At 47.2% G+C, this 25,070-nt stretch overlaps 1 protein-coding gene across 2 annotated transcripts in view; it reads left to right on the forward strand.

Annotated features, from left to right (window-relative positions):
- Positions 1-25,070, forward strand: part of LOC147893677 (serine/threonine-protein kinase BLUS1-like) — a 154,780-nt gene that overhangs the window by 73,716 nt on the left and 55,994 nt on the right. For both annotated transcript variants that reach the window (XR_015542235.1, XM_087386068.1), the window contains exons 16-17: positions 16,278-16,391; positions 16,486-16,537. Coding sequence is in view for 1 of the 2 variants with exons in the window: in XM_087386068.1 (XP_087242194.1) it covers positions 16,278-16,391; positions 16,486-16,537 (166 nt within the window). In the remaining variant the exon portion in view is untranslated. The remainder of the gene's footprint in view (positions 1-16,277; positions 16,392-16,485; positions 16,538-25,070) is intronic.

The raw sequence follows: 25,070 nt of genomic DNA on the forward strand, positions 1-25,070 counted from the left end.
GGCGCAGATAAACTGGCATAAATCCAATGGCTTTTGGATCAGTGATTGACAAGGTCGGCTTAGATATTTCCTCCACGCAATAGTTTGCTCCCATGTTGGAGAGCATCAGGAGGAAGCTCCTTCTTTGGAGCTCAGCCAAGCTGGACCTTGCCTCTAGAGTTGTGGTGGTCAACCAGGTCCTCTTGGCCACGGCCTGGTTTGTTTGTTCTTGCTGGTGCCGTTCTAGGGATTGCATCATTTAGCTTAGGAGACCAATCAGAAATTTTCTTTGGAGTGGGCTTGATGGCACAGCAAATGCTCTAGCCAGGGTGGGTTGGGAGACCCTCATCCTCCCCACACAGGAAGGGGGTCTCCATATTATTGATGTAGATTTACAGTGCCGAGCTTTACTCTGCAAGATGGTGGTGCGGGAACTTATGCCAGGGCAGGAGCCGTGGAAGGCATTTTTTATTAGCAGCATACAGACATGCACACCTTCTTCAGGAGGAGACTGGATGGCAGCATTAGATGGATCTTCACTGCAGCACACCTCAGGTCTCCTTCGTCCCCTCTCATGGTTGCCATCTTGAAAGCATGGGCCAGCTTCAGGAGCACTCTTTGGAGGATCCCTCCTTCCTCTCGTGAAGAAATTGATAGGCAACCGGTCATGTGGAATGACAGTATATTATATGATCTTGGCAGACCACTTGGTGCTTCACTTTACATGCAGTGGTCCAGATGGGAGAGGGGACCTGCCTCATGATTGGGGTCATGGAAAGCTTTCCGCTGGTTTCCAGAGGAGACCAAATCTCAGTTGTGACAGGACATCTCAGAGGGAGTGCAGGGAGGATCTTGCAGATTGAGGCAGCCCTTCCAACAGATAATATGCCACTCACTTGCTCCACTTGGGCAGGTGTTTTTACGAGGGGGGGTGTTCCTCTTCAGGTCTTGGCCTTTCAAGATGCACATGAGGATGCCTTGGTTTTGGGTGTGCATGATGGTGGTAGATTGTTCAGGTCCACAGAGGACATCTTGCTTGAGTCTGCCTTTCAGCCTATCAGAGTTGTAGGTCTTTTGGTGCAGGGATTAGATTCAGAGTGGTTCCTTGACCCAGACCCCCAGCTTCTCTCCATCGGATCTTGGAGACTTTGGCTCTACGGGGGAGTTCCCATTTGGTATTTGCAGTGGGACCTTGGAGAGTGGGATTGGATTGAGGTAGGGCATCGAGAGAAGAGCATCCCCTTCTTTCGCTACACGGTCAGTAATGCCAGGAGATTCCAGCTCAATAGTAGAGGTTGGAGACCTTCCAGAACTTGTGACCTGCATGTGGTGCTTGCCTGAGCCCATAAAGTGCTTTCTTAAGCCTGTACAGCTTGTGCTCTTGTCTATTGACCACAAATCCTTGCAGTTGCTCCATATAGACCACCTCTTTGAGATTCCCATTCAAAAAACAATCTTAACCTCCATTTTTTGTTTCCATGAAAAAGACTTCTATTAAGTATGAACAAAACCCACATGGGCAAGGTCAAGGCATGAGAAAAAACAGCCTCAAGAGGCCAATAAAAAGCTCCTCATAGCAAACTAGCAAAAATGTAAGGTTGAGGCTGAAAGTGCCACCTCAACCCTGCTATGGTTTCCGCAAAAAAGGGAGCCGCTCCATTCCCTTAGGAAAATAGCCTTACTGGCCAAATCTGTCGCCGGGGAGGAGCCCTACATGCTCACCTAAATGGCCATTGACGTGTGTACCATATCTGTCCAAATACTCCGGCCAAAGTGAGAGAAGGATGGACTTGGGATCCATCCAAGGCCTCTGTGCATCTAACTCTCCAAATTGTCATGCTAAAATACTCACCAGAATCTCCCAACAAGTATCCACGGAGGCATGCATGGGCCTGAAGGGAAAAAATGGAACATCATCCAAAGAGCAAGACTCTACTAAGTCTTGGCGAATCGGAAGAGCCCAATAAGAGTCATGTCTCTCATATAAGAGTTGAGGCTCCGAAAGAGGGAGCCAGGCCACAAGCCCCAAGTCAGAAAGAAAATGATGTTAAAAATCCTAGCAATCCCCTTCTAGAAAATCTTCGCCGGTCTGCAATCCCATAGGTAATGTTAAATATACTTCATAGCAGAAAGGCATCGAGGACAAATAGAGTCAGACCCAAACCTGCATTTCCATAAATTTCAACCCTGCGAGAATAGAAAGCCAAAAGAAAAGAGTGAAGTTCCTATTCTGGAGTGATTTCCAAAATCTTTTCCAAAAAACATTTTGCAAATCAACAGAAATCCGAAAACTCTCCCAATGAGGACAGCTCTAGAGGACCTCTAGCCTCTATAGTTGAGCTGAAATCTCCTGGCATTACTAACTGTGTAATGAAAGAAGGGAAGGCTCTTCCCTCGATGCTTTGCATCAATCCAGTCTCACTCTCCGGGGTCCCACTCCAAAACTTTGTGGGGACTCCTCCATAGAGCCATGCATTTTTAATTTTTTATTCAAGAAAGAGACTTCTATTAAGTAAGAGAAAAAACCCGCGAGAGCAAGCTCAAAGCGGAATACATCATGAAATCATGAGGATAAATAAAACCCCCTCAAAGTGAGGTGGACAACAACCAAGGCTGAGGCTGAAAGTGCCACCTCAACCCTGTAGGAGTCTTAGAGAAGAAAGGAGAATCTTTCCATTTCCTAAAGAAAGAAGCCCTCCTAGCTGAGGCTGCACGGGAGTCTCCCTGCATACTCATCCATACGGCCATCAAAGTATGTATGGTGTCTGTCTAGATGTCTGTCCAGATACTAGCCAAAGTGTGCGAGGGATGAACCTGAGTACCCTCCAAAGCCTCTGTACATCTGGCTCTCTAGATATGCCAGGATGCTATGCCCGCTAGAATCTCCCAACAAGTATCCACAGATGCATGTACAGCTGTAAAAGGAAGGTGTGGTACCACATCCAACGAACATGACTCAATCTGATGACGTCGAACCAAAATGGCCCGAGAGGAGTCAAGTCTCTCATAGAATACCTGAGGCCTTGTAAGAGAAAGCCAAGCCACTGAGCCCCATGTCATAAAGAATGGGGAGTGGGCAAAGTGACTAAAAATCCTAGCTACCCCCATCCAAATCATCCTCGCCTGTCTGCAATCCCATAAACAATGCTGAATAGTCTCCGAAGCAGAGAGGCAATGAGGTTAAGTAGGGTCGGCGGCTCCGAACCTGGATCTCCAAAGGTTCACTGCAATCCCACCATGGATAGAGAGCCAAAAGAAGAGAGTGATTTTTCTATTCTTGTGGGATTTCTAGAGTCTCCTCTAGAAGCACCTCTGCAGATCCGCAGTGATATCAAATGTTTGCGAATGAGGAACTCTGAAAGGTTTCCAACCTCTACTACTGAGCTGAAATCTCCTGGCATTACTGACCGTGTAACGAAAGAAGGGGATGCTCTTCTCTCGATGCCCTGTGTCAATCCACTCCCACTCTCCAGGGTCCCACTGCAAATATCTAATGGGAACTCCCCTGTAGAACCAAATCCTCCAAGACCCGGTAGAGAGTAGCTGGGGGTCTAGATCGAGGAACCACTCTAAATCTGATCCCTGCACCAAAAGACCTACAACCCTGATAGGCTGAAAAGCAGACTCAAGCAAGATGTCCTCTGTGGACCTGAGCGGATCGAGGAACCACTCTAAATCTGATCCGTGCACCAAAAGACCTACAACCCTGATAGGTTGAAAAGTAGACTCAAGCAAGATGTCCTCTGTGGACCTGAGCAATCTGCCACCATCCTGCACATTAAAAACTAAAGCATCCTCCTGTGCATCTCGAAAGGCCAAAACCTGAAGTGGAACACGACCTCTCGTAAAAGTACTTGCCCAAGTGGAGCAAGTGAGTGGTATATCATCTGTGTCTACCCAATCCTCTGGAAGGGTTGCCTCAATTTGCAAGATCCTCCCTGCACTCCCTCTAAAATGTCCTGTCAACTGAGATTTGGTCTCCTCTGGAAGCCTGCGGAAAGCTTTCCAAGACCCCAAAGATGATGCAGGTGCCCTCTCCCACCTAGACCACTGCATGTAGAGTGAGGCACCAAGTGGTCTGCCATGATCATCTAAAATACTGTCATTCCACATGATGGGTTGCCTATCAATCTCTTCACGAGAGGAAGGAGGAATCCTACAAAGAGTGCTCCTTAAACTGGCCCATGCTTTCAAAATGGCAACCATGAGAGGGGACGAAGGTGATCTAAGGTGTGTTGTGGTGAAGATCCACCTAATACTGCTCATCCAGTCTCCTCCTGAAGAAGGTGTGCACCTCTGTATGCTGCTAATAAGAAAGGCCTTCCACGGTTCCTGCCCTGGCATAAGTCCCCGCACCACCATCTTGCATAGTAAAGCTCTGCACTGTAAATCTGGATCAATAATATTGAGACCCCCTTCCTGTGTAGGGAGAATGAGGGTCTCCCAAGCCACCCTAGCTAAGGCATCTGATGTGCCATCAAGCCCACTTCAAAGAAAATTTCTGATCGGTCTCCTGAGCTGAGAGATGCAGTCCCTAGAACGGCACCAGCAAGAATAAACAAACCAGGCCGTGGCCAAGAGAACCTAGTTGACCACCACAACTCTAGAGGCAAGATCCAGCTTGGCTGAGCTCCAAAAAAGCAGCTTCCTCCTGATGCTCTCCAACACGGAAGCAAACTGCTGCGTGGAAGAAATATCCAAGCCGACATGGCAGGCCAAATACCTGACAGGCACACCCCTCTGAACCCAAGTGAATCCTATGTCAAGCCCCCAAATTGGAGTGTCCTCATCACTGATCCAAAAGCCATTGGATTTATGCCAATTTATTTGCACCCCCGCCGCCAAGCAAAATAAATCCAATGCTATCCTGAAAGAAGTGAGCGTCTGTGGAGTGGCATCCAAGTAAACTCCTCTTCCCTTCTAATGGGAAGTCTCAGCCCAAAGATGTCAGCTTGAGATCTTACATAGATACTCATAGCTTCGGCCACGAACAAAAAAAGAAATGGAGCAAGGGGGCATCCCTGATGGACTGATCTGGAAATCTGAAATCTCTCACCCCTTACCCCACCAATAAGTACCTGGCTGTGGGCTGATCTGTACAAAGAGGAAACACCTCAGAAACAAGCATCAGTAAAGCGAAAATGTAGAAGGGTGCCCTCCAAAAAACCCCAATCTACTCTGTCATAAGCTTTCTCAAAATCAAAAAGTAGAATGGCTAGACCCTAGCGCTCTGCATGGCCCACTCTGAAGGTTCCCAGAAAGAGAGAATGTTATAAAAAATGCTTCTGCCATGCACAAATCCCGTCTGAGTGTCATGAATAAGATCTGGGAGAAGGGGCTGCAATCGGAGGCTGATTGCCTTGGCCAGAATCTTGTAACAAGTCCCCAGAAGTGTGATAGGCCTCCACTGGGACACTAGATTTCTGCAACCTCCTTTCGGGATAAGGTGGATGAGACCTTCTGTAAGCGACCCGGGCATATCACCAGAGTCCCAAATACCCTGCAGGGCTGAAGTAATGTAGTTTCCAATCATATCCCAGAATGCAATGAAAAAAGAGGGGGTAAGGCCATCCGAACCAGGGCACTGGCCCTTATGAAGGGCTGAAAGTGCAGTCCTGAACTCTGTGTTGGTGAAAGGTGCATCAAGCAAAACATGCATATCCGGTTTCACCAACAAGGGGATGCTCTGCCAAATAACCTGTGTAGCATCCTCTCTATCCCGTGTCTCACGATCAGCAGTAAGAAGGGCGGCATAAAAATCTGAAGCTATGCGCAAGACATCATCAGCATCTGTCTGTAAAACCCCGTGTGAGTCAATAAGTTGGGCTACACTCTCTCTGCCAAGAGTAGAGAAAAATTGTTTATTGACTCTGCTACCCATCTGAATCCAGAAGGACTCCCGTGCATGAAAGGCATACTCTGCTCTCTGATCAAGCAATAACTGCTGGTGAGCCCTTGCTGCAGCAAGGCGCTCTTGAATCCAAGCATCTGAAGGCCGTTTTTGCTCTTCCCTCTGCAAAGCTGCCAATTGCTGGTGAACACCAATCTCACGTCTAAGAATATCTCATCTCCTAGTACAAGCAACTGAGAGGTAGAAGTCGCTAATACCAGTAAGGGCAGCAGCTACCTGTGATGGCAATGGCTGCCCACCCTGGACATGAGAAACCCATATCTGTAGGGCTGCCTCTGTAAGGTCCTCCTCTGTGTGCAAGGCAGCTGGAATCCTGATGCTGGCACACTGGCCTCTCAAGTGAGGCTCTAAGATGGCTAGCACAACAGGAAAGTGGTCTGAAGTGGAAACCCCAGCAGCAATGCATACCGATCCAACTCTGTCTAGTGCCCAATCATCTACATAGAATCTGTGAATGAGTGCATGAATAGGCATTTGCTGCCTCCTGTTCGACCAAGAGAATAGGAGGGACTGTGGCTGAATAAGAAAGGCATCGTCCAACCAAGTATCTCTGCCATAGTAGTGAAAAAGAAAGGCACATTGAGCTTGAGGGAGATACATGAGCTACTGCTCCTCCCTGTGAGCTACCGCCCCCCCCTCTCCCTCTCTCAGCCAGCCCCCTCTCCCTCTCGCTCTCCCTCGCTGCCCCCCCCTCCCCCCTTCGCTGCTCCTCCTCTCCCTCCCCTCTCGCCAGCCCCCTCTCCCTCCTCCCTCACCCTCCCTCTCCCCTTCCTCCTCCCTGCCCTCCCTCTCCCCCCCCCCGCTGCCCCCTACCTCTCCCTCCCTGCTGCCCCTACCTCTCCCTCCCCGCCCTACCTCTCCCCCACCCGTCATCCCCCCCGCCCCCCTTCTCCTCCCCCGCCCCCTCCCCCGTCATCCCTCTCCCCCCCCCCCCGCTGCCCCCCTCCCCGCTGCCCCCTTCTCCTCCGCCCTCCCTCTCCCCCGCCAACCCCCCCGCCCCCTTCTCCTCCCCTGCCCCCCTCCCTCGCTCTCCCTCTTCCCCCCCCCCTGCTCTCCCCCTCCCCCATCTTTTCTCTCCCCCGCCCTCCCTTTCCCTCCCTCCTAACCCACCCTCCTTTCCTCTCCCCCTCCCCCTCCTTCCTCTCCCCCGCCCTCACTTTCCCTCCCTCCTATCCCCCCCCCCCCCCCCAGGAGACCCAAAAAAAAAAAAAAAAAAAAAAACCCTCCTCCCTCTCCCTCCTTGCCCCCTTCCTTCCTAACTCAGCTCCCCACGCCTCCCCCTCAGCCTATCTCCATCTCCCCCTTCAGTCTATCCTCTCCTTCCCTTCCCCTCTCTCCTACCCTCTCTTTCTCCTTCTTCTTGCACCTACGTTCAGGGCATCCTCGGCAGTAGTTTCACAGACGGAGCTTTTTCAGTGTTGGAATCGGCCTTTTCACATCGATTGGCAAATGGATCCCCATTCACCCAATCTTCGTCCACTTCCACTGGCCGCGAGGACTGTCATTTTTTCAGAAGACGAGTTACAACAGCTCAAGAAAGATGTGGAATTAGAGGGCTCCACATCACTTTCTCCCGCATCTTTGGGTCACACCCTTCCAGATCACAGGCTAGAGACTGGATGCTGGTGGCGTTACCAGGAGACCTCGCCCCACACCTCAGGGATATTTGACTTTTGGGACGTGGATTCTTCCAAGTGGTTTTCGACTCCCACGAGTCCACAACCCTTGTTCTCAAAGCTAATTTCCTGGCTTTGGGTTCGAGGAGGATCTTTCTTTTACCCTACACCTTGGGCTTCAATCCGGTCGAGGAGGACAGGAGGTCACATCACTGTTCATTAGATTTCATGGTCTTCCTCAGGTCTACCATCGACTGCTTGCCACTATCGGACTATCGGAGTGGTCACTGAGATCCCCTCCCTTCTTGGCATGCCTTCTTCCTCGGCAGAGGCAGTCAGTGCAGACGGGGTGCCTCGTGTTAGGGTCATTGTCTCTGACCCTAACATCTCAGATGACCACATTATGCTTCAGCGTCCAGACGGCTCTCTCTTTCGACAGAGAGTCGAGATTTCAGGTAGACAGGACCAGTGAAGGATTTGCAGGACCCTTGGGAACTTTGCTAGAGACTACCCAAGAAAGAGAAAAAGACCCAAGAGGTCTTCTGGTGCGGCTCCTTCACGTACTACCACGACTGCACCTCCCCAGCACCCTGTACCATGCACTCCAGGACCACCAAGAGTAATAGGGCGCCCTGCTTCGCGCACCCCAGGACCACCAAGGGCAGCAGGGCGCCCAATGCCCGCAGCACACCCAGTACCACGATGGAGAGCTATCAGAGCGGCTCCCTTACCTCAGGAGGAGACTTTTGATCCTGTTTAGGCAGACGCCTTCCAGACTCTAGAGGTGGATGTTGCTGCAGCCCCAGACACTATAGTTCCACATCAGGAGGGGCCTTTAGATCCACCAGCCCCAGTCACTTTGGTTTCTGACCCCTTGGTTTCTGACCACGAGGGGGCTACATGTACTTCTTCCCCGCAGACTGTTACTGCCAAAGTCAGGACAACCAAGAAAGTGCAGGTGCAGATGAGGGCTCCTGATTCCTCTTCACCCCAGCCACAAGCCTCCTCAACCCCCAGCTCTAGTTCTGCTGATAGAGGCATGGAAAGTCCTTCTCCTCCATCTTCCACGAGTGCAAGTCTTCTTCGCACTCCTCGGCCAGACTTGCTTATCAAGAATTCTTTTTCGGCACTAGCAGATTCGACGACTTTCATGGATGATGAGGAGTTTGTGCCCTCCACCTTAGGGGTCCCGGTCATTGGGATTCCTTCTGACAGGGCCTCCCTTTCAGCAGCTGTGGGGATCCTTTCAGCTGTTGAGTTTTGTGCCCTCAGCAGGAGTGTTTCGGCCCAGGGGAAGCTGGTCTCCTCTACTAGGTTGGGTAAGCCTTTCCATCCAGCATCCTCCTGTTGATGAGGATAGTCAGCTGGAACATACAGGGCCTAGGCGGAGTTCCACACCGTCGCCGTAGGCAGCTGATCCGGAACGAGCTTCATCCAGGTGTCACTGGAGGTGCTATTGATATCTTTTTATCCAGGAACACAAGCTGGATGCCAGTGATTGCTCTAAGTCTGGCAAACTGCTTTCAGGACATACCTTCTGGTCGCCTGCTATGGGCACAAGGGGAGGTACTTGCATTTCGGTCTCTCTTTCTATTCTCCCCTTAGTTGCTGGTCATGGTATTATCTCCCCTTCTAGAGCTCAATGGATCATTATTTTGATTGGAGGGCGTAAGATTGGTATTCTGAATCTTTATGCTCCCAACAACAGAGGGGAGCGGATCTCCTTTTGGAAGGAGTTACTCTCTTGGGTCCCCATTGCAGATTCTTGGATCATTGGTGGCGACTTCAACATGGTTGAGTTGCCTTTAGACAAAAAGGGAGGCAGACAAGGTGGAATTCATTCTTTGGAGAGGGCAGCCTGGGATGCCTTCCTCTTTCAGTTCAGTGGCAGGGACACTTGGTTGGATGATGCCTTTCATATTATGCCACAGTCACTCCTGTACTCTTGGTCGAATAGGAGAATAACATGCCCATTCATGCACGGATTGACAGATTTTATGCAGACAATTGGGCACTTGACAGAGGAGGATCTGTATGCATTTCTACTGGGGTTTCCACCTCAGATCATTTTCCAATGGTGTTGCAGATTCTTGAGCCTCATCGGAGAGGACGCTCTGCCAGTGTCAGGATTCCTGATGCTTTTTATGCAAAGGAGAGCCTCACGGAGGATATTTTGCAGATTTAAGTTTCTCACATACAGGGTGGAGCTGTCCACCCATCTCAGGTAGCTGCAGCCTTATCCGGAATTAGTGACTATTATCATACAGTCGCTGATTTTAGGAGACGTGAGATTCTCAGATGTTAGATTGGTATACGCCAGTAGTTAGCGTCCCTTCAGAAAGAAGAGCGGAAGAGGCCCACAGATGCTTGGATTCAGGAGCGCCTTGTTGCAACAAGGGCTTATTTGCAGACATTGTTGGATCAGAGAGCAGAGTATGCCTTTCATGAGAGAGCAGAGTATGCCTTTCATGCATGGGCCATGATAATATTTTCTCATTTTGGGAGGCCTTAGAATGGGCCATGCAGAGCCGCCAGAGATTGGCCATTCTACTCTTGAACTTTTAGAAAGCTTACGACAGAAGAGACTGGGATTTTCTAGAGGGTACTCTATCTCGCTTTGGTTTTTCAGATGCATGGATTAGAGGAGTATCCTCTCTCTACAAATCAGCCCATAGCTAGTTGCTCATTGGGGGGGTAAGAGGGGACAGGTTTCAGATTTCCAGATCCGTACACAAGGGATGTCCTCTTGCCCCGTTTCTTTTTCTGTTTGTGGTGGAAGCTATGAGTATCTACATTAGATCTCAAGCTGATATTTATGGGCTGAGGCTTCCTATCCGCCGGGAAGAAGAGCTCCTAGATAGTGAGTTGGCAGATGACACGGCTGTTTTTTTTTATACCTCCCCCAGGACACTCACTTCCTTCCGGACAGCCTTCGATTTGTTTTGCACGGCTGCAGGTGCACACATTAATTGGCATAAATCTAGTGGTTTTTGGATGTGCGAGGATGACACCCCGGATTGGGGTAATGATATTGGCTTCACTTGGGTACAGAGGGGCGTCTCCGTCAGATATTTGGGCGGCCAGGTTAGGGCGGGTATCTCTCCTTCACAACAGTTTGCTCCGGTGTTGGAAAGAATCAGAAGAAAGCTCCTTTTCTGGAGCTCAGCCAAACTTGACTTGGCCTCCAGGGTGGTGGTGGTTAACTAGGTTCTTCTAGCCATAGCATGGTTTGTATGCTCTTGTTGGTGCCACTCTAGGGATTGTATCACTCAGCTTAAGAGGCCTGTACGAAACTTTTTATGGAGTGTTCTAGATGGCACACTTGATGTTACAGCCAGGGTGGCTTGGGAGACCTTGATCTTCCTACAAGAGAAGGGGGTTTGAATATCATCGACCCAGATCTACAGTGCAGAGCTTTACTCTGCAAGTTCGTTGTGAGAGGGCTTATGCTAGGGCAAGAGCCTTGGAAGGATTTTTTTATCAGATGCATATAGTCTCACACGCCCACTTCAGGAGAGGATTGGACACACAGTACTAGATGGGTTTTCACCACAGCCCACCTCAGGTCTCCCTCTTCCCCTCTTATGGTTGCTATCCTGAAAGCATGGGCCAGCTTCAGGAGTACTCTTCGCAGGATTCCCCCATCCACCCGTGAAGAGATTGAAAGGCAACTTATCATGTGGAATGACAGGATTTTGGATGAGCTTGGCAGACCACTTGGAGCTTCTCCTTACATGCAGTGGCCAAGATGGGAGAGGGGCCCTGCATCTATAGTGGGAGCATGGAAAGCCTTCAGGAAGCTTCCTGCAGACCGACAGGCCCAGATGGTTCTTAATCTCAAAGGGAGTGCAGGGAGAGTCCAACAGATTGATGCAGCCTTGCCCTTGGATTGGGTGGACACAGATGACATGCCTATTACTTGCTCCACCTGGATGGGGGCATTTTTCAGTTTGGGAGTTCCTTTACAGGTGATTGCTTTTCTTGACACACATGAGGATGCCTTAGTTTTTTATGTTTCTTCAAGGGGCAGGCTGTCCAGATCCACAAACGATTTGTTGGAGGTACCGTTTCAACTAGTCAGGATAGTGGGCTTCATGGAGCATGGCTCTCTTTCACAATGGTACTTGGATCGTGAGGAGTAGTCATCTATAAAAGTGACAAAGTAAAGATGACCACCCAATGATGGAGTCCCATGGGACCATAGACATCACTATGGATAAGCTGTAATTTTCGAACAGTTTTTACTGATCCATCCTTCTTAAAAGGAGATCTGTGCATTTTACCAAGAATGCACCCTTCACAGGCATGTGGAGGAGGTGTTTCAAGAGGAGGCATTTGCATTTGCTGTATTTTCTTTCTCAGACATGGCCCAACAAAATCAGAATGATTTCCAGTTCAGTGGTCTCTCACAAGAGGATAAGCTGGATGGTACCAACTACTTCCTCTGGAGTTTTATGGTATGCAATATTCTGATTTCTCGTAATTTGTGGGACTATATAAATGGGGATGAGTTCCGGCCAGCAAATGTGGCACCTAATACCCCTCCCCAACAAGGAGGAGGCAGAGGTCGTGCACAGGGTACAGTTGCAGCACAAGTTATTGGTGCAGTTATACCTACCACTCCAGAGCAGAAGAGATGGGATTCACTGAATTCCCTTGCTGGGAATGGAGTGCACAAATCCCAAAAAAAAATACAGCCAAACACTGGCTAAAAATGCAACTCAAAACTCTGTAATGTCTCTGTCAGAAATCTGCGAGAGCATCCAATCTCTCCCAAAACCTGCCAAAAGTGCTTCAAAATACTCACAGAAAGGCAGTGTGAATTGAAACCCTGCAAAATTGCTCTCCCAACACAAAAGCCCCAATTTCTGGCTTGAAATTGCAACCAGAAAGGGGCAAATTTACTAAAAGCCCCAAATCTGCAATTTCTGAGCAAAAACCCCAAATTTCAGACCAAATCTGCAGATTTGTCTGCAATGCTTGCTTCAAGTGCAGCTCCAAATTTCTTCAACACATGCAAAGTGTTTGCAATGTCTGCCCGCGAATACAAAATGCCCCAAATTTTCTACAAGAACTACGCCAAACAATGGCTATCTGTAAAGAAATGTCTGCCAGACGACCAACTGCAATAATGCCTGCAGAAATGAAACCTGCTCAGAAGGCCAAATGCAAATGTACGGAACTGTTAGTATGAAACTAACAGTACATCTGACATATGGATGTACGACCCGTGCGGTGACTGTACGACAGAGGTACGGATGGCCGTACTGTACAGACGAGTTGTGCGCTGCAGGCTATACGGCAAAACAGTACGGAATGTACGGCCAAGCTGTACGTTGAATGTACGAAGATTGTACGGAACAGTCTGTATGTCTTGTATGAAAGGCAACCAAGGGCAACATTATGGACGAAGAGCTGGTACAGACAGGTACGGTGTAGGTATAGTACGGGCTAGTACGGAATCAGTTGACGCAGGTTGTACGGCGGCTGAACGGCAATGCAAGAAGTACAGTATGAGCGGGAGCTAAGGCTTTGTACGACGTACGGCGCTGGTGCAGTACGGACGGGAGCTGAGGAAGTAGTTGTATGGAGTAGGCGCAGAAATGTACGGACTCCTGACGAAGGTTGTACGGAAGCAATCCGTACAATGTACGGACTGTACGGACAAGGAGCGGGCTGAAGCTTTCGGGCAAGGAGCAGGGAGTAGGGTCAACCTGCTCTGATACCAAATGTGAGAATAGGGAGAGAGCAAAGTGTGAGACCAGGAGCAGGAGAGAGAGCTGAAAACGATAGTTGCAATTAGATGAGTGTGTTACAACTGAATAGAGTGATAGGTTTTGTCTAAGTGACAAAACCTTATCCTTCACTAACCGTAGTTAGTGAACTAACTGTGGTTAGGGGGAAAAACCTCTAAGTGAGGGAAAACTGCCCCTAACCTACTTATTACATTACATTGGTCACTGCTAAATTATAACAATAATTCTAACAGTATGATCAAGAAGAGGGAATCAACTATGAGGAGACTTTTGCTCTGGTAGCCAAAATGACTACATTCGTTGTCTCATTTCTCTTGCTGCAAATTATGGTTGGTCAGTCTATCAGATGGATGTTAAGACTGCCTTCTTGAATGGAGATCTCAAAGAAGAGGTCTATGTGCAGCAACCCCAAGGATTCGTGGTAAAGGGACAAGCATTTTCAGCTGGTGCAACAAAATTCCTGCTTGTGTTTCTCATTAGCAATCCTTTTCTGACACTCTGCAATAAAATGACTTGGCTGTTTACAAAAATTGCATCTGCCCTTGTTCACCTTAGGACCTTGATTTGTACTTGCATTCCCCTCATTCTTGGGCTGATATGTATGGCTGTTCTTTTTCTGAAAATGACCTCCATTTTGCTGAAATTTTCCCTTTCCTTGGGTGGCAAGTGCTTGCTTACCTTGACGGGAAGAATAGGCAAAATTGGAGGTCCTCTCCTCTTCTTGTAACAACAACCCATCTAGCTCATCAAAGGAGAGAGGGGCTGCCCTGAGCATAATAGTCAAAGAGGTAACAAATGTGCCATAAGAGGGAGCCAAGCTGTTTTGAGAGTGATAGAGACTAATTTCTTGTCATCTATTTCCTCATCAACACTTGCTAGTTGATCTATGAGATAAGTGATCTTTGTAACGTGCTCTGTGATTGTCTAACCTTCTTCCATCTTCGGAGCTTATTGGTCAATGCAATGACCCTTGCCTCATTCTTGACATGATACATGTTTGCCAACTTTTCCCACGCATTCTTTACATTTGTGCATGACTTAATGGTTGTCATAATGTGCCTCTTCACTGATGAGGCAATCAAGAAGGAAGCTTGGGCATTTCTACGATCAAACTTCTTTTGCTCCTCCAAAAGTGTTGGAGATGGAGCGGCAATAGAAGTAGAAGTGGTGGCTGAAGGAGTAGTAGAAGTGGTGGTAGAGGATGAGCTAGTACTAGATGCAATAGGCCTAGTCTCATCACCACTGACAATATCCCATAAGTTCTTGCCAACCAAAACGTTCTTGAGTATGAATGACGACAAGAAGGCATAGTTGGATCCTTCCAACTTATCCCCCTCGGTCATCATTATACCAAAGCTCTCCTTTGGAGATATCCTGACTGCAAAGACAACACTGACTGCAAATGTACCTGCAAAGAAGAATGCAACTGAACGAGAAGTGCGCCTGACTGCTCTGTGCAATCAGTGCATGTATGGCATCAACCACTACAAAGTGAAACTTACTGCTCTGCAATCAACCAACAAAATGCACCTCAAGTGCAAATGTGTGCCTGTGGGCTCACAAAAAAATCTCCAAATGGACCTGTACACCAGAAGTGAGAAAACCTGTACGTCATAGAAATCTGTACACCGGTAGAAAATCCTCAAAGTTGTCAGAGGAAGCTGGAGGTCACGGATTATACGGGCTGATGCTGAAGTGTACGGATTGGCTGCTGTACGGAGTGAATGACTGAAGCGTAGCTTGGACAAGCAGCGTGACGTGCATATGGACTACTGTACGGCTGACGAGCAAACAACGTGGGATTGACGGAAGTCCACAAATAGGTTGGCTAGGGTCCTGAAAGCCGAGTTACAGGCTGAAGCTGCTAGTTGATCAGGTCACCAGTCTACACAAACAATGGCAAGCTACAAATCCCAAGCTGAAGCCGCACTGAGCGCTAGGGGACCGGAGCAACACACGGACAAAGGTGAACTTGCTTGGTGACAGGAAGCAAGATAGGAACCGGGTGCTAGTGTCTGATACCACATGAAGGAACAAGTGGAGAAAGGTTGTGAGCACAAGTGAGCAAGAAGTGGTCACACAGAAACTCTAATGAAATGCTCAATGAAAATGAAGTACAAGTACTTGGTATATTTAGTACCCAAGTACTACACACCAAAATAGACTAAGTCCTAGTCTATCCTATACCACCATATTATTGTATGTGTCTACAGGGAGCTGAGAAGGAGGGCGGAGAGGCTAGGGAAGAGGGTGACAGGAATGGAGGTAGGGAGGGTCAGGGATAAACACGTACATGGGTTTAACCAATTACATGAGAAAATGTAAAAATGAAAGAATAGGGGTAATTTTTAACACATGTTTGCTGGCATATGCTTTATGGGTTTATGAAGAGTGACCCCCGAGCACAATTAAAAGGTAGAGGATGTTAAAATTTGGCTACTTTTTTTGCCAAAATAAACAATGTCTCCTCGGTCCCTACTATGGGAAACCTTGCTTTAAATTTGGTGTAACAAATTGGATAAAAATTCATGAATTTCATATTGTGATGCACATAGTTTTTTTAAGAGGGTGCAAAAAGATATTATATTCATCTAATTCATGCCTAGTCATTTGATTTGATATGTAACAATATGCCATTTGGAGTTGACAATCAAAAGATGCTGGGATGTCAAAAACTCATTTTTTGAGCCAAACAACTAAATTTTGACAACTTGCAAAGATACACGGATGTGAAAATGTCATCTTTTGGGCCAAAACAGGGAGCACGTTAACGTGCTCCCTGTTTTGGCCCAAAAGATGACATTTTCACATCCCTATATCTTTTGATTTACAAGTCCAAATGAAGGCATGTTACATATCAAATCAAATGGCAAGGCATGATTTAGATGATTATCATGTCTTTTTGCACTAAGAGTGAATCATTAGTTAGATCTATAAATCTTTTATTGTTTTGGCTCGCTCGCTTTTTGGTAATCCTGATCACAAAGAGTGCTTATTGATATTGCACATTTCTAGGTCTCTTTTCAGCCATCTATTTCAAGCATGCCTTCTTTTGGGGCTTGTGGTGTGCCAGTATCAGCTGTGATTCCGCAATTAAAAAGTCTTTTGCTTCAGACTACTAAACAACACGTAAGTTTGTATATAACGTTAGAATTTCATCTCATTTGTATTGAGAAAAGGAATCAACTTCTGCTCATTTAACTTTAACACTTTCCATGTGCAGGAAACTATTGTTGGTCTGCTTAGAGTTGTGAGCCCAAGTAAAAATTTGAATGGTTAGTTGCTCTTGTTCTTCCTGTTTCTCAAATATTAGAGAAAGACGGACCCCATTGTTTCTTGAAGAAGAAGATCGCAAAGAAGGATAGGAATTGGCACCTCCAATTGATAGAGGGAAAGCTAGTCGCAATTCTCGAGGTGTCCATGATATAAATGAGTATGTCAATGATCATAATTATTGATTAAAAAAATTCAAACCATCAAATGCAAGGGGCACAGAAAAACGTCCCTTTGTTCCAAAGACTTCAGATTTGGCAACCTAAGAGAACACCTTTTCTCCATACTATATCTATGGGACCTCATAGATGATGCTCTAGTGTAGAGGCTTGGGAAAGCTTCCTAGGAATTGCTTATCTCTGCTCTCACAAACTTCGCAAAAGGCTCTCCCACATTCCTAACAGTCTAGTGGAAAGAAGGGGAGGAATCTCGCTGCTGCTGAGGAAGAGGGGCAGGGGGGAGGGGATGATCAGTGTGAACAAGGATGATGTCACTGAGGAGATGGAGGAGGAGGTGGGCTTGAGTATGCTCAATGCAATGGCCACAAGGTTTTCTACAAAGAAACATTTAACCAACTATGAGAGCACGGTAATGATGAGAGGCGAAAGAGTGGCGGGTGTTGTTGTGGAGTGGTCATTGTGGAGGGGGAGGAAGTGATGGTGACTTGAGGATGCTCAAGCTGGTGCTAGAGAGCTTCTGAGAGAACTGAGGAGTACTTTAAAAGAAAGACAGGATCTTGAAGCTCCCTCGACGCACCAACCACCAAGGAATCTGATCTCTTATTTCCCTTCCTAGAACCCTCCATGCACGTTGCACTGCCATGTGCTTGGATTTCACGCCAGCGTGCCCGCTCTTGCAATGCCACATCATCCATATTGCCATGGCTCCCGTAGTGGTGTGTCTCCCGCACACAATCCTCTATGTGGGTCAGCCACTCCTGAGCCCAGAGGCTTCAGCCCTATCATCTGCAGGCTACAAAAGAAAGTCCTCTGCATCACTAGGAGCCACCCTCCACACACGCAATCTACCCTAACTCATGCAATTGCCACATCATTAGTTTCTAGCATCAGTCCCCAAGATGTGTTGACCCACTTAGTCCGCTATGTGTTAACGCCAAAATCAGCGCTACCGTCGTCGGAATTGCTACCACCATTACTAGAATCTTCACAACATGGCCATGTTTGCCGCATGCGCCACTTTGCTAGGTGTCGCTGCTCTACCTCCTTTTTTTTCCTTTGCTTGCCATGTGTGACCATGGACTTGCAGTGTCGGCTTGCTCTCCAATCTATAGTCCTACGATCTGACATTTTGCACCTACAATTTGCATAGTCAATTGCTAGTACACTGATAGTCAATAGGTAACCAAAGGGGTAACATCATTAGTGCCGCATCATCAGTAGTCACGTCATTGCTCCACTGGCATACTAACCTCGTGTTGTACATGACACCCTATGCCACATCAGCACTATGCTTCAATGGCACACACCCCTTGGTAGCACACATGAACTGAATTGCCATGTCATCACATGTATTTCATGCTTTTTCATTTTAGTTTTTCATGCTTGTCTGACAATAGTTTCAGTTGGTGCATAAGCTAGTTTGACCCATAAGTCTATCTAGAGATCCTTTCTCTCTCTCTCTTTCTTTCTCTCTCTCTCTCTCACGTCATACCAGGTTTATAGGAGAGGCGAGTTCTCTTTCACATTTGATGGGCAGGAGGTGGAGCTAGTCAGGGAGTATACATATTTGGGTGCCACATTTAGAGGTCCAGTCTTCACCATGACGCATGCAGCACGAGATAGGATCAGTAGAGGGTATGCCGCCTTGGCTCTTCTCGAGAGGCAGTGTGCACAGTCACATTTTCAGCATCCCGACACGAAGTCCTTACTTTTCGATACGCTGGTGAGACCTGCAGTCATGTATGCTAGCCCCTTTTGGGCAGGAGATCTCAGGGTTGCAGATTGGAGACGAGTAGAGAGGTTACAGATCATCATGTTCTCCAGATTGATCAGAGCGAAGCCCACGGTACCGCATCAGATTACGTTCGCAGAGTTCGGAGCTACACCCCTAGCGCTAGATGCAGCATTTCAGTCAGTTACGTACTTGCATAGGATCAGGGCGCTCGGAGACTCAGCAGCAGGCAGAGCACGATTACCGTGGCTAGCACTGACATCCTCGCAGATGTTAGCGGAGAGAGGTCATACTTTTTGTTGGTACCACACACTCTCCACATGGCTCACCTCGCTGGGCTTGGATATGGATAGGCTGCCACCATTTCGATACAGCATAGATGCCCCTCGCCTCCCTCTCACTCGACATGAGCTCAGTCAGGTTATCAGGGCAGATTTGTTGCAGCTATACACGTTTCGCACTTGGGTTCATCCCACGGAGCTTCCTACGAAGATGGCCACATATCGTGACCATTTTCTCAGGATTTCAGAGGATGGCTTCATCATATCCCCAGGATATATCGGCGTTCATATGTCGCACTCACTCAGGATTGCCTTGGGCCAGCTCAGGGTATCTTCCCACAGATTAGACGTTGAGGCCGGCAGGATGCGTCGTACAGCTACCGGACATAGACCCAGGCGAGAGACTAGGATATGCCCTTGTTGCACTATGGGGGAGGTGGAGACTGAGGAGCACTTTGTTTGCAGATGCCCTTTATATTATGAGATCCGTGGCAGATTTCACTGTTTATTTGGGCACGGATTTGGACCTCTCTCTCGGATTATGGAGTATGAGGATCAGTATTGCTTAGCGTTGTTCATCAGGGAGATCACCAGATACAGAGAGAGATTCCTCAGAGAGCACCGTCGCATCCCTGTCAGAGACCTGGTTATTCATGAGGAGCAGGACGAGGCGCAGGACCATGAGCACAGAGATAGCCCATCTTGCCAGAGAGCACCGATGGTTCCACCCCGAGGATGTACATATGACATGATCCGGCAGCACCGCAGGATGATCTTACACAGAGGCCGTACCCGTCGCTTTATTTCTAGACGACGGAGGATGATGGCAGATTTTCGGAGGAGATTGCTCCATGGAGACTTGGCACTGCCAGCAGCCCATTTGACACTTGCCCAGATCTTCACACTCATGGCAGGAGGCATGGTCGATGGCCATGACTTCCATCATTTCTTTGGATCACAGACCCCTTAGGGAAGACGATGTTCCTCATATTCCATATTTTACATTTTGTATCTAGGCAATTTTGGTACTCTATTTCATTTCATTTTGTATCTAGGATTTTTGTAGCCATTTTTGGCATCTTAGCGGTATTACGATGAGGCCACCTAGCTGGCGCATCGTTGATGATGTATTTTCCTTTCGGATGATTTTGTGTCCCATAGGCCATGTATGGCCTTCCGTGGACCTTTAATAAAATTTCTTTCTTTCTTTCTTTCTTTCTCTATATATATATATATGTGTGTGTGTGTGTGTGTGTGTGTAAATTTTGAGACCCTCATGTAAATTTTGCTGATAATATAATCATGGATTTACCAAAAAAAAAAAAAGTGTGTGTATGTATGTATGTATGTACTCCACAAAAGCCTATTGTATAAACCACTTCAAACATCATTGTCATGGTGACATTTTGGTCAAATCGGGAGCGTTGGCACCCAAATTAGTCGACTTCTGAAGCCTGAAAACACCCATATTTAGGCCACCCGTATCTTGGTCATTTGGACTGCGTTTTGAGTGCTATTTTTACCCAGACTCAAGCATACAAAAAAGAAACATTTTGCCATTATTTTCAAGCTGTTTTGGTCATCTTTCGATGTCAGTGTAAATATCAATTCCAGCTCCTATTGCCGACAGCTTTGAGTGCATTTTGGGCCCTTTTTTTTCAATGAAAAGAAAGAAACCCCAAGAGCAAAGCTGAAGACTGAAATACATTAGGTATGAAATAAACCTCGAGAGCAAAGTTCAAGACTGAATTACATCATGCAGAGTATGAGAAGAAAACACCCAAAGTTGGCACAAATGTGCTCATTAGATTGAGCTAGAAAAAAACTCAAAGTTGAAGCTGAAATGGCCACCTCGACCTTGCAGTGGACTCCTAGAAAAATTCCACTCCCTGAGTCTTGATAGAAGCCTCTCGAGAAGACCCCTACATGCTCACCCAAGTAGCCATCAAAGTATGTATGATATCTGTCCAAATAGTAGCCAATGTGTGTGATGGGTGGATCCAAGAGCCATCCAAAGCCTCTCTGCATCTGGATCTCTACATATGCCATGCTAAAATGCTTGATAGAATCTCCCACTAACACCGCGACTCGTGCAGTCTATAAGACGAGTTGGAAACATCCACCAAGTGTCATATAACTGAAAGAGACCAAGAAGAGTCATGCCTCTCAGGGAAGACCTGAGGCTGCGAAAGAGAGCCATGCCACCGAACCCCAAGTCATGAAGAAGGGAGAATCTACAAAGGTGCTCAAGAGTCTAGCAATCTCCTTCTAGACCATCCTCGCTTGTCTACAATCGCAAAGACAATGCTGAATAGACTTCTCAGTAGAGAGAAGCAATGAGGACAAGTAGAGTATACCCCAAACTTGGACCTCTAGTGGTTCATTGTGATCCCTCCATGAATAGGAATCCAAAGGAAAAGAGTGATTTTTTTGTTCTTGAGGGGTTTTTAGAGTCTCTCTCAAAAGGATTTCTACAAATAAAAATCTGAAAATTCTTCCAATAAGGAGCTATGATGGGCTTCTAGCCTCTCTGGCTGAACTGAAATCTCTGGCATTACTGAACGTGTAATGAAAGAAGGGGAAGCTCTTCTCTTGGTGTCCTGCATCAATCCACTCCTACTCCTCGGAGTCCCACTGCAAATACTTTATGGAGACACCTCCATAGAGCTAGATATTCCATGAACCCAAAGGAATGTGATCTAGGTTAGGCTCTAGATACCATGATGAAGCCAAGAAAAACTATGCCACCAGACCTAAAACCCTAAGAGACTGAAAAACAACATCCACAAGAATATCCTCATTCCTACGCCTTGACAGCGTGCCTCTAAAGTGAACATTATAAACTATGGCATCCCCGTTTGAACCTCATCATAGTCCTTCACTCAAGTGAAATACTTGACCCCGTAAAATATCCAAGCCAAGTAGAGCTATGGTGAGGCCTGCCATCTGTGTCAACCGAATCCAAGGGTATGGCTGCCTCAATACTCAATTCTTCTTGCACTTCCTCTAAGATGACTTACTAATTGGAGTTTACGATCACTTAGATGGTTTTTGAAATTCTTTTAAGAGCCCAAGGAAGTGGGGCCTCTAGACCACTGCTCTAATGGGAAGTACCAAGTGGTCTAGCATGATCATCAAGTATACTGCTATTCCACATGATAGGCTACCTATCAATCTCTTCCAGAGAGAAAGGGGAATTCTTTGAAGAGTACTCCTCAAGCTGTCCCAAGCTTTTAGGATAGTAGCCATAAGAGGGGAGGAAGGAGCCCTGAGATGAGCTGAAGTAAAAATCCACCTGGTACAATCCATGCAATATCACTAGTGGAAGGAGAACATGATTTATACAACGGATAAATAAATCTTTCCAAGAATCTTGTCTAGGCATAAATCCTCTCACAACCTTGCAAAGCAATGCTCTGCGCTGCAAGTCTATATCAATGATATTGAGACCCCCTTACGTCAAGCACCAATATTGCGTCCAAGACTAGCAACACATCCAACACCTGCCGCCCCCCGTTAGGTTGCATTAGAGTTGCAGCTCCTCCTCCACCTTCAGGTCAAGAGAGACCTTCTCTTGCCTTAGACTCCACACCGGTTGGAGCTATTGATATTCTAGGTTTAGTTGGGGCTAGTAATGCCATTGACCCTTCTGAGGTTGAAGCCAGGGATGCCCTAAGCATGGCCTTGGACGACGCCACTGATGTTTGCATACAAATTCTAGTCCAGGTCCTCATCTTCCGTCCAAGCAGCCTCTTCTACCTTATCAAGAGGTAGTTATTGCCTCATTACCTCTTCTGCAGGCGGGGATTTTACATACTTCGGCGCCATGTTTGGCTGATTTGGGAGAGATTGAGTTTGTGCCCTTTATGTTTGGTGACGTGGTACTTGGTGTTTCTATTCCTATTAATAGAGTGTCATCTTCTGCAGGAGTGGGCGCTATATCTCCTCTAGATTTCTCTCCTTTACACTAGTCTGAGAAATCAGCCAAATAGGAGGGATTTGCTTCTGCCACCAGGTTTGGTAATATCTTCCAAGATACTTTCTCGGTCAATGAGGATTGTTAGCTGGAATATCGAGGGCTTGGGTGGTGTACCACATTGCTGCCGTAGGCGGTTGATTCGTAATTGGCTTCATCTAGGTATTAGTGGGGGATACATTGATATTCTTTTTAGTCAAGAACACGAACTAAATGCTAGAGATTGCTCAAAGTCAAGTAAATTGCTTTCAAAAGTATACTTTTCGGTCACTTGCCCTAGGCAGTAGAGGAGGAATATGCATTTCAATCTCAAATTCGTTTCTTTCTCTTGTGGTGGGACATGGCATCGTCATACCCTCTAGAGCAACTGGATTGTTTTGTTTATTGGGGTTATAAGGTCGGTCTCCTTAACCTATATGCCCCTAACAATAGAGGGGTCTTGTATTTTTCTCTCTCTTTTAGGCCCCCATTCCAGACTTGTGGATTATTGGAGGGAACTTCAACATGGTGGAGTTGCCCTCAAATAAACAGGGGGGAAGAGAAGGTGGCATTCACTCTTTGGAGAGAGCAGCTTGAAATGCCTTCCTTTATTTATTTTTCACTAAAATTACTTCATGAAGTATGAACGAAAACCGCGAGAGCAAGGTCAAATGCGGGAGTACATCATGCAATGCATGAGGAAAAAACAGCTTAAAATGAGCTAATATAAAACCAAGGCGGAGGCTGAAAATGCCATCTCAACCCTGAGGGAGACTCAGATAAGAAAGGAGATCCTCTCCAAACTCTGAAAAAAGTAACTCTCCTGGTAGTGGATGCTCTGGAATATCCTTGCATGCTCACTCATATGGCCATCAGAGTGTGTATTGTGTCGGTCAAAATACTGGCCATAGCCTGGGAAGGGTGAATCTGGATACCCTCCATCGCCTCTGTACACCTGGCTCTCCAAATACACCAAGCTACAATGCTAGCCAGAATCTCCCAAGACGTGTCTACTAAGGCATGAGCAGCTCTAAAAGGAGTGAAGGGAACATCTTGGAGGGAACAAGACTCCACTGAGTGTCGCCGTACAAAGAGAGCTGGATCTGGATCATGTCCCTCGAAAAACATCTGAGGGCCAGTAAGAGATAACCAAGCCTCTGAACCCCAGGTCATATAAAAAGGTGCTGTATGAAAGATGCTGAAAATCCTAGCAACACCTTTCCAGAGTATCCTTGCCTGTCTGCACTCCCAAAGGCAATGCTATACTGACCCAACTGCAATGTGACAACGAGAACAAGTAGGGTCAGCCCCGAACCAAAATCTCCACAGGTTCACTGCAATCCCTCCATGAATAGAAAGCCAAAAGAAAAGAGTGATCTTTCTATTCTTGAGGGATTTTCAGAGCCTACGCTAAAAGTTTTTCCACACAACTGTGGAAATTTGAAAACTATCCCAATGGGGCGCCCTGGAGGGCCTCCAACCTCTACTGTTGAGCTGAAACCTCCAAGCATTTCTAAATTGTATAGCGAAAGAAGGGGAAGCTCTTCTCTCGGTCCCCCTCATCAATCCATTCCCACTCCCCTGGGTCCCACTGCAAGAATCTAATAGGGGAACCACCATATAGCTAGAGTCTCCAAGACCCCAGCGCAAGGAGAATAGGATCGGGGTCAAGATACCACTGTGAGTCCTTGCCCCACTCCATGAAACCTGCAATCCTGACAGGCTGAAATGCAACCTCCAAAAGAATATCATTAGGAGACCTGATAAGTCTGCCTCCCGACTGAACATCAAAGACTAGGGTATTATCATGTGCATCCTACAGTGCAATAATCTGTAACGGAAATTCCTGTCCCTGAAAATGCTCCCCACCAAGTGGACTCTGTGATCGGGATGTCATCTGTGTCAATCCACTTTGGCGGAATGGCTGCCTGTATCCTGATTGCACTCCCTCTGAGGTGGCCAACTGCTATAAGTCTCAAATCCTCTGGAAGTCTTGTAAAGGCCTGCCAGGCGCCTACTGTAGAAGCAGGTCCCCTTTCCCATCTAGACCACTGCATATAATGTAATACTCCAAGTGCCTGCCATGGTCATCCGAAATCGAGTCATTCCACATGACTGGCTGCCTATCAATTTCTTCACGAGAGGTGGGTGGAACTCTGCAAAGAGTGTTTCTAAAGCAGCCCCAAGCTTTCAGAATAGCAGCCATGAGAGGGGAAGGGGGAGATTCGAGATGGGCTGAAGTAAAGATCCATATGCTGCTGTCCATCCAATCTCCCCCACGAGAAGGGTTACAAGACTGAATGCTGCATGAGAAAATATCTTTCCAGGGCTTCTGACCCAGCATCAATCCCCATACTACGAACTTGCAGAGCAAGGCCATACATTGCA

Source organism: Dipteris shenzhenensis, chromosome 15 (genome assembly GCF_047967505.1).
Source record: "Dipteris shenzhenensis isolate YYH24624 ecotype China chromosome 15, Dip_SZ_1.0, whole genome shotgun sequence".
Taxonomy (NCBI): Eukaryota; Viridiplantae; Streptophyta; class Polypodiopsida; order Gleicheniales; family Dipteridaceae; genus Dipteris; species Dipteris shenzhenensis.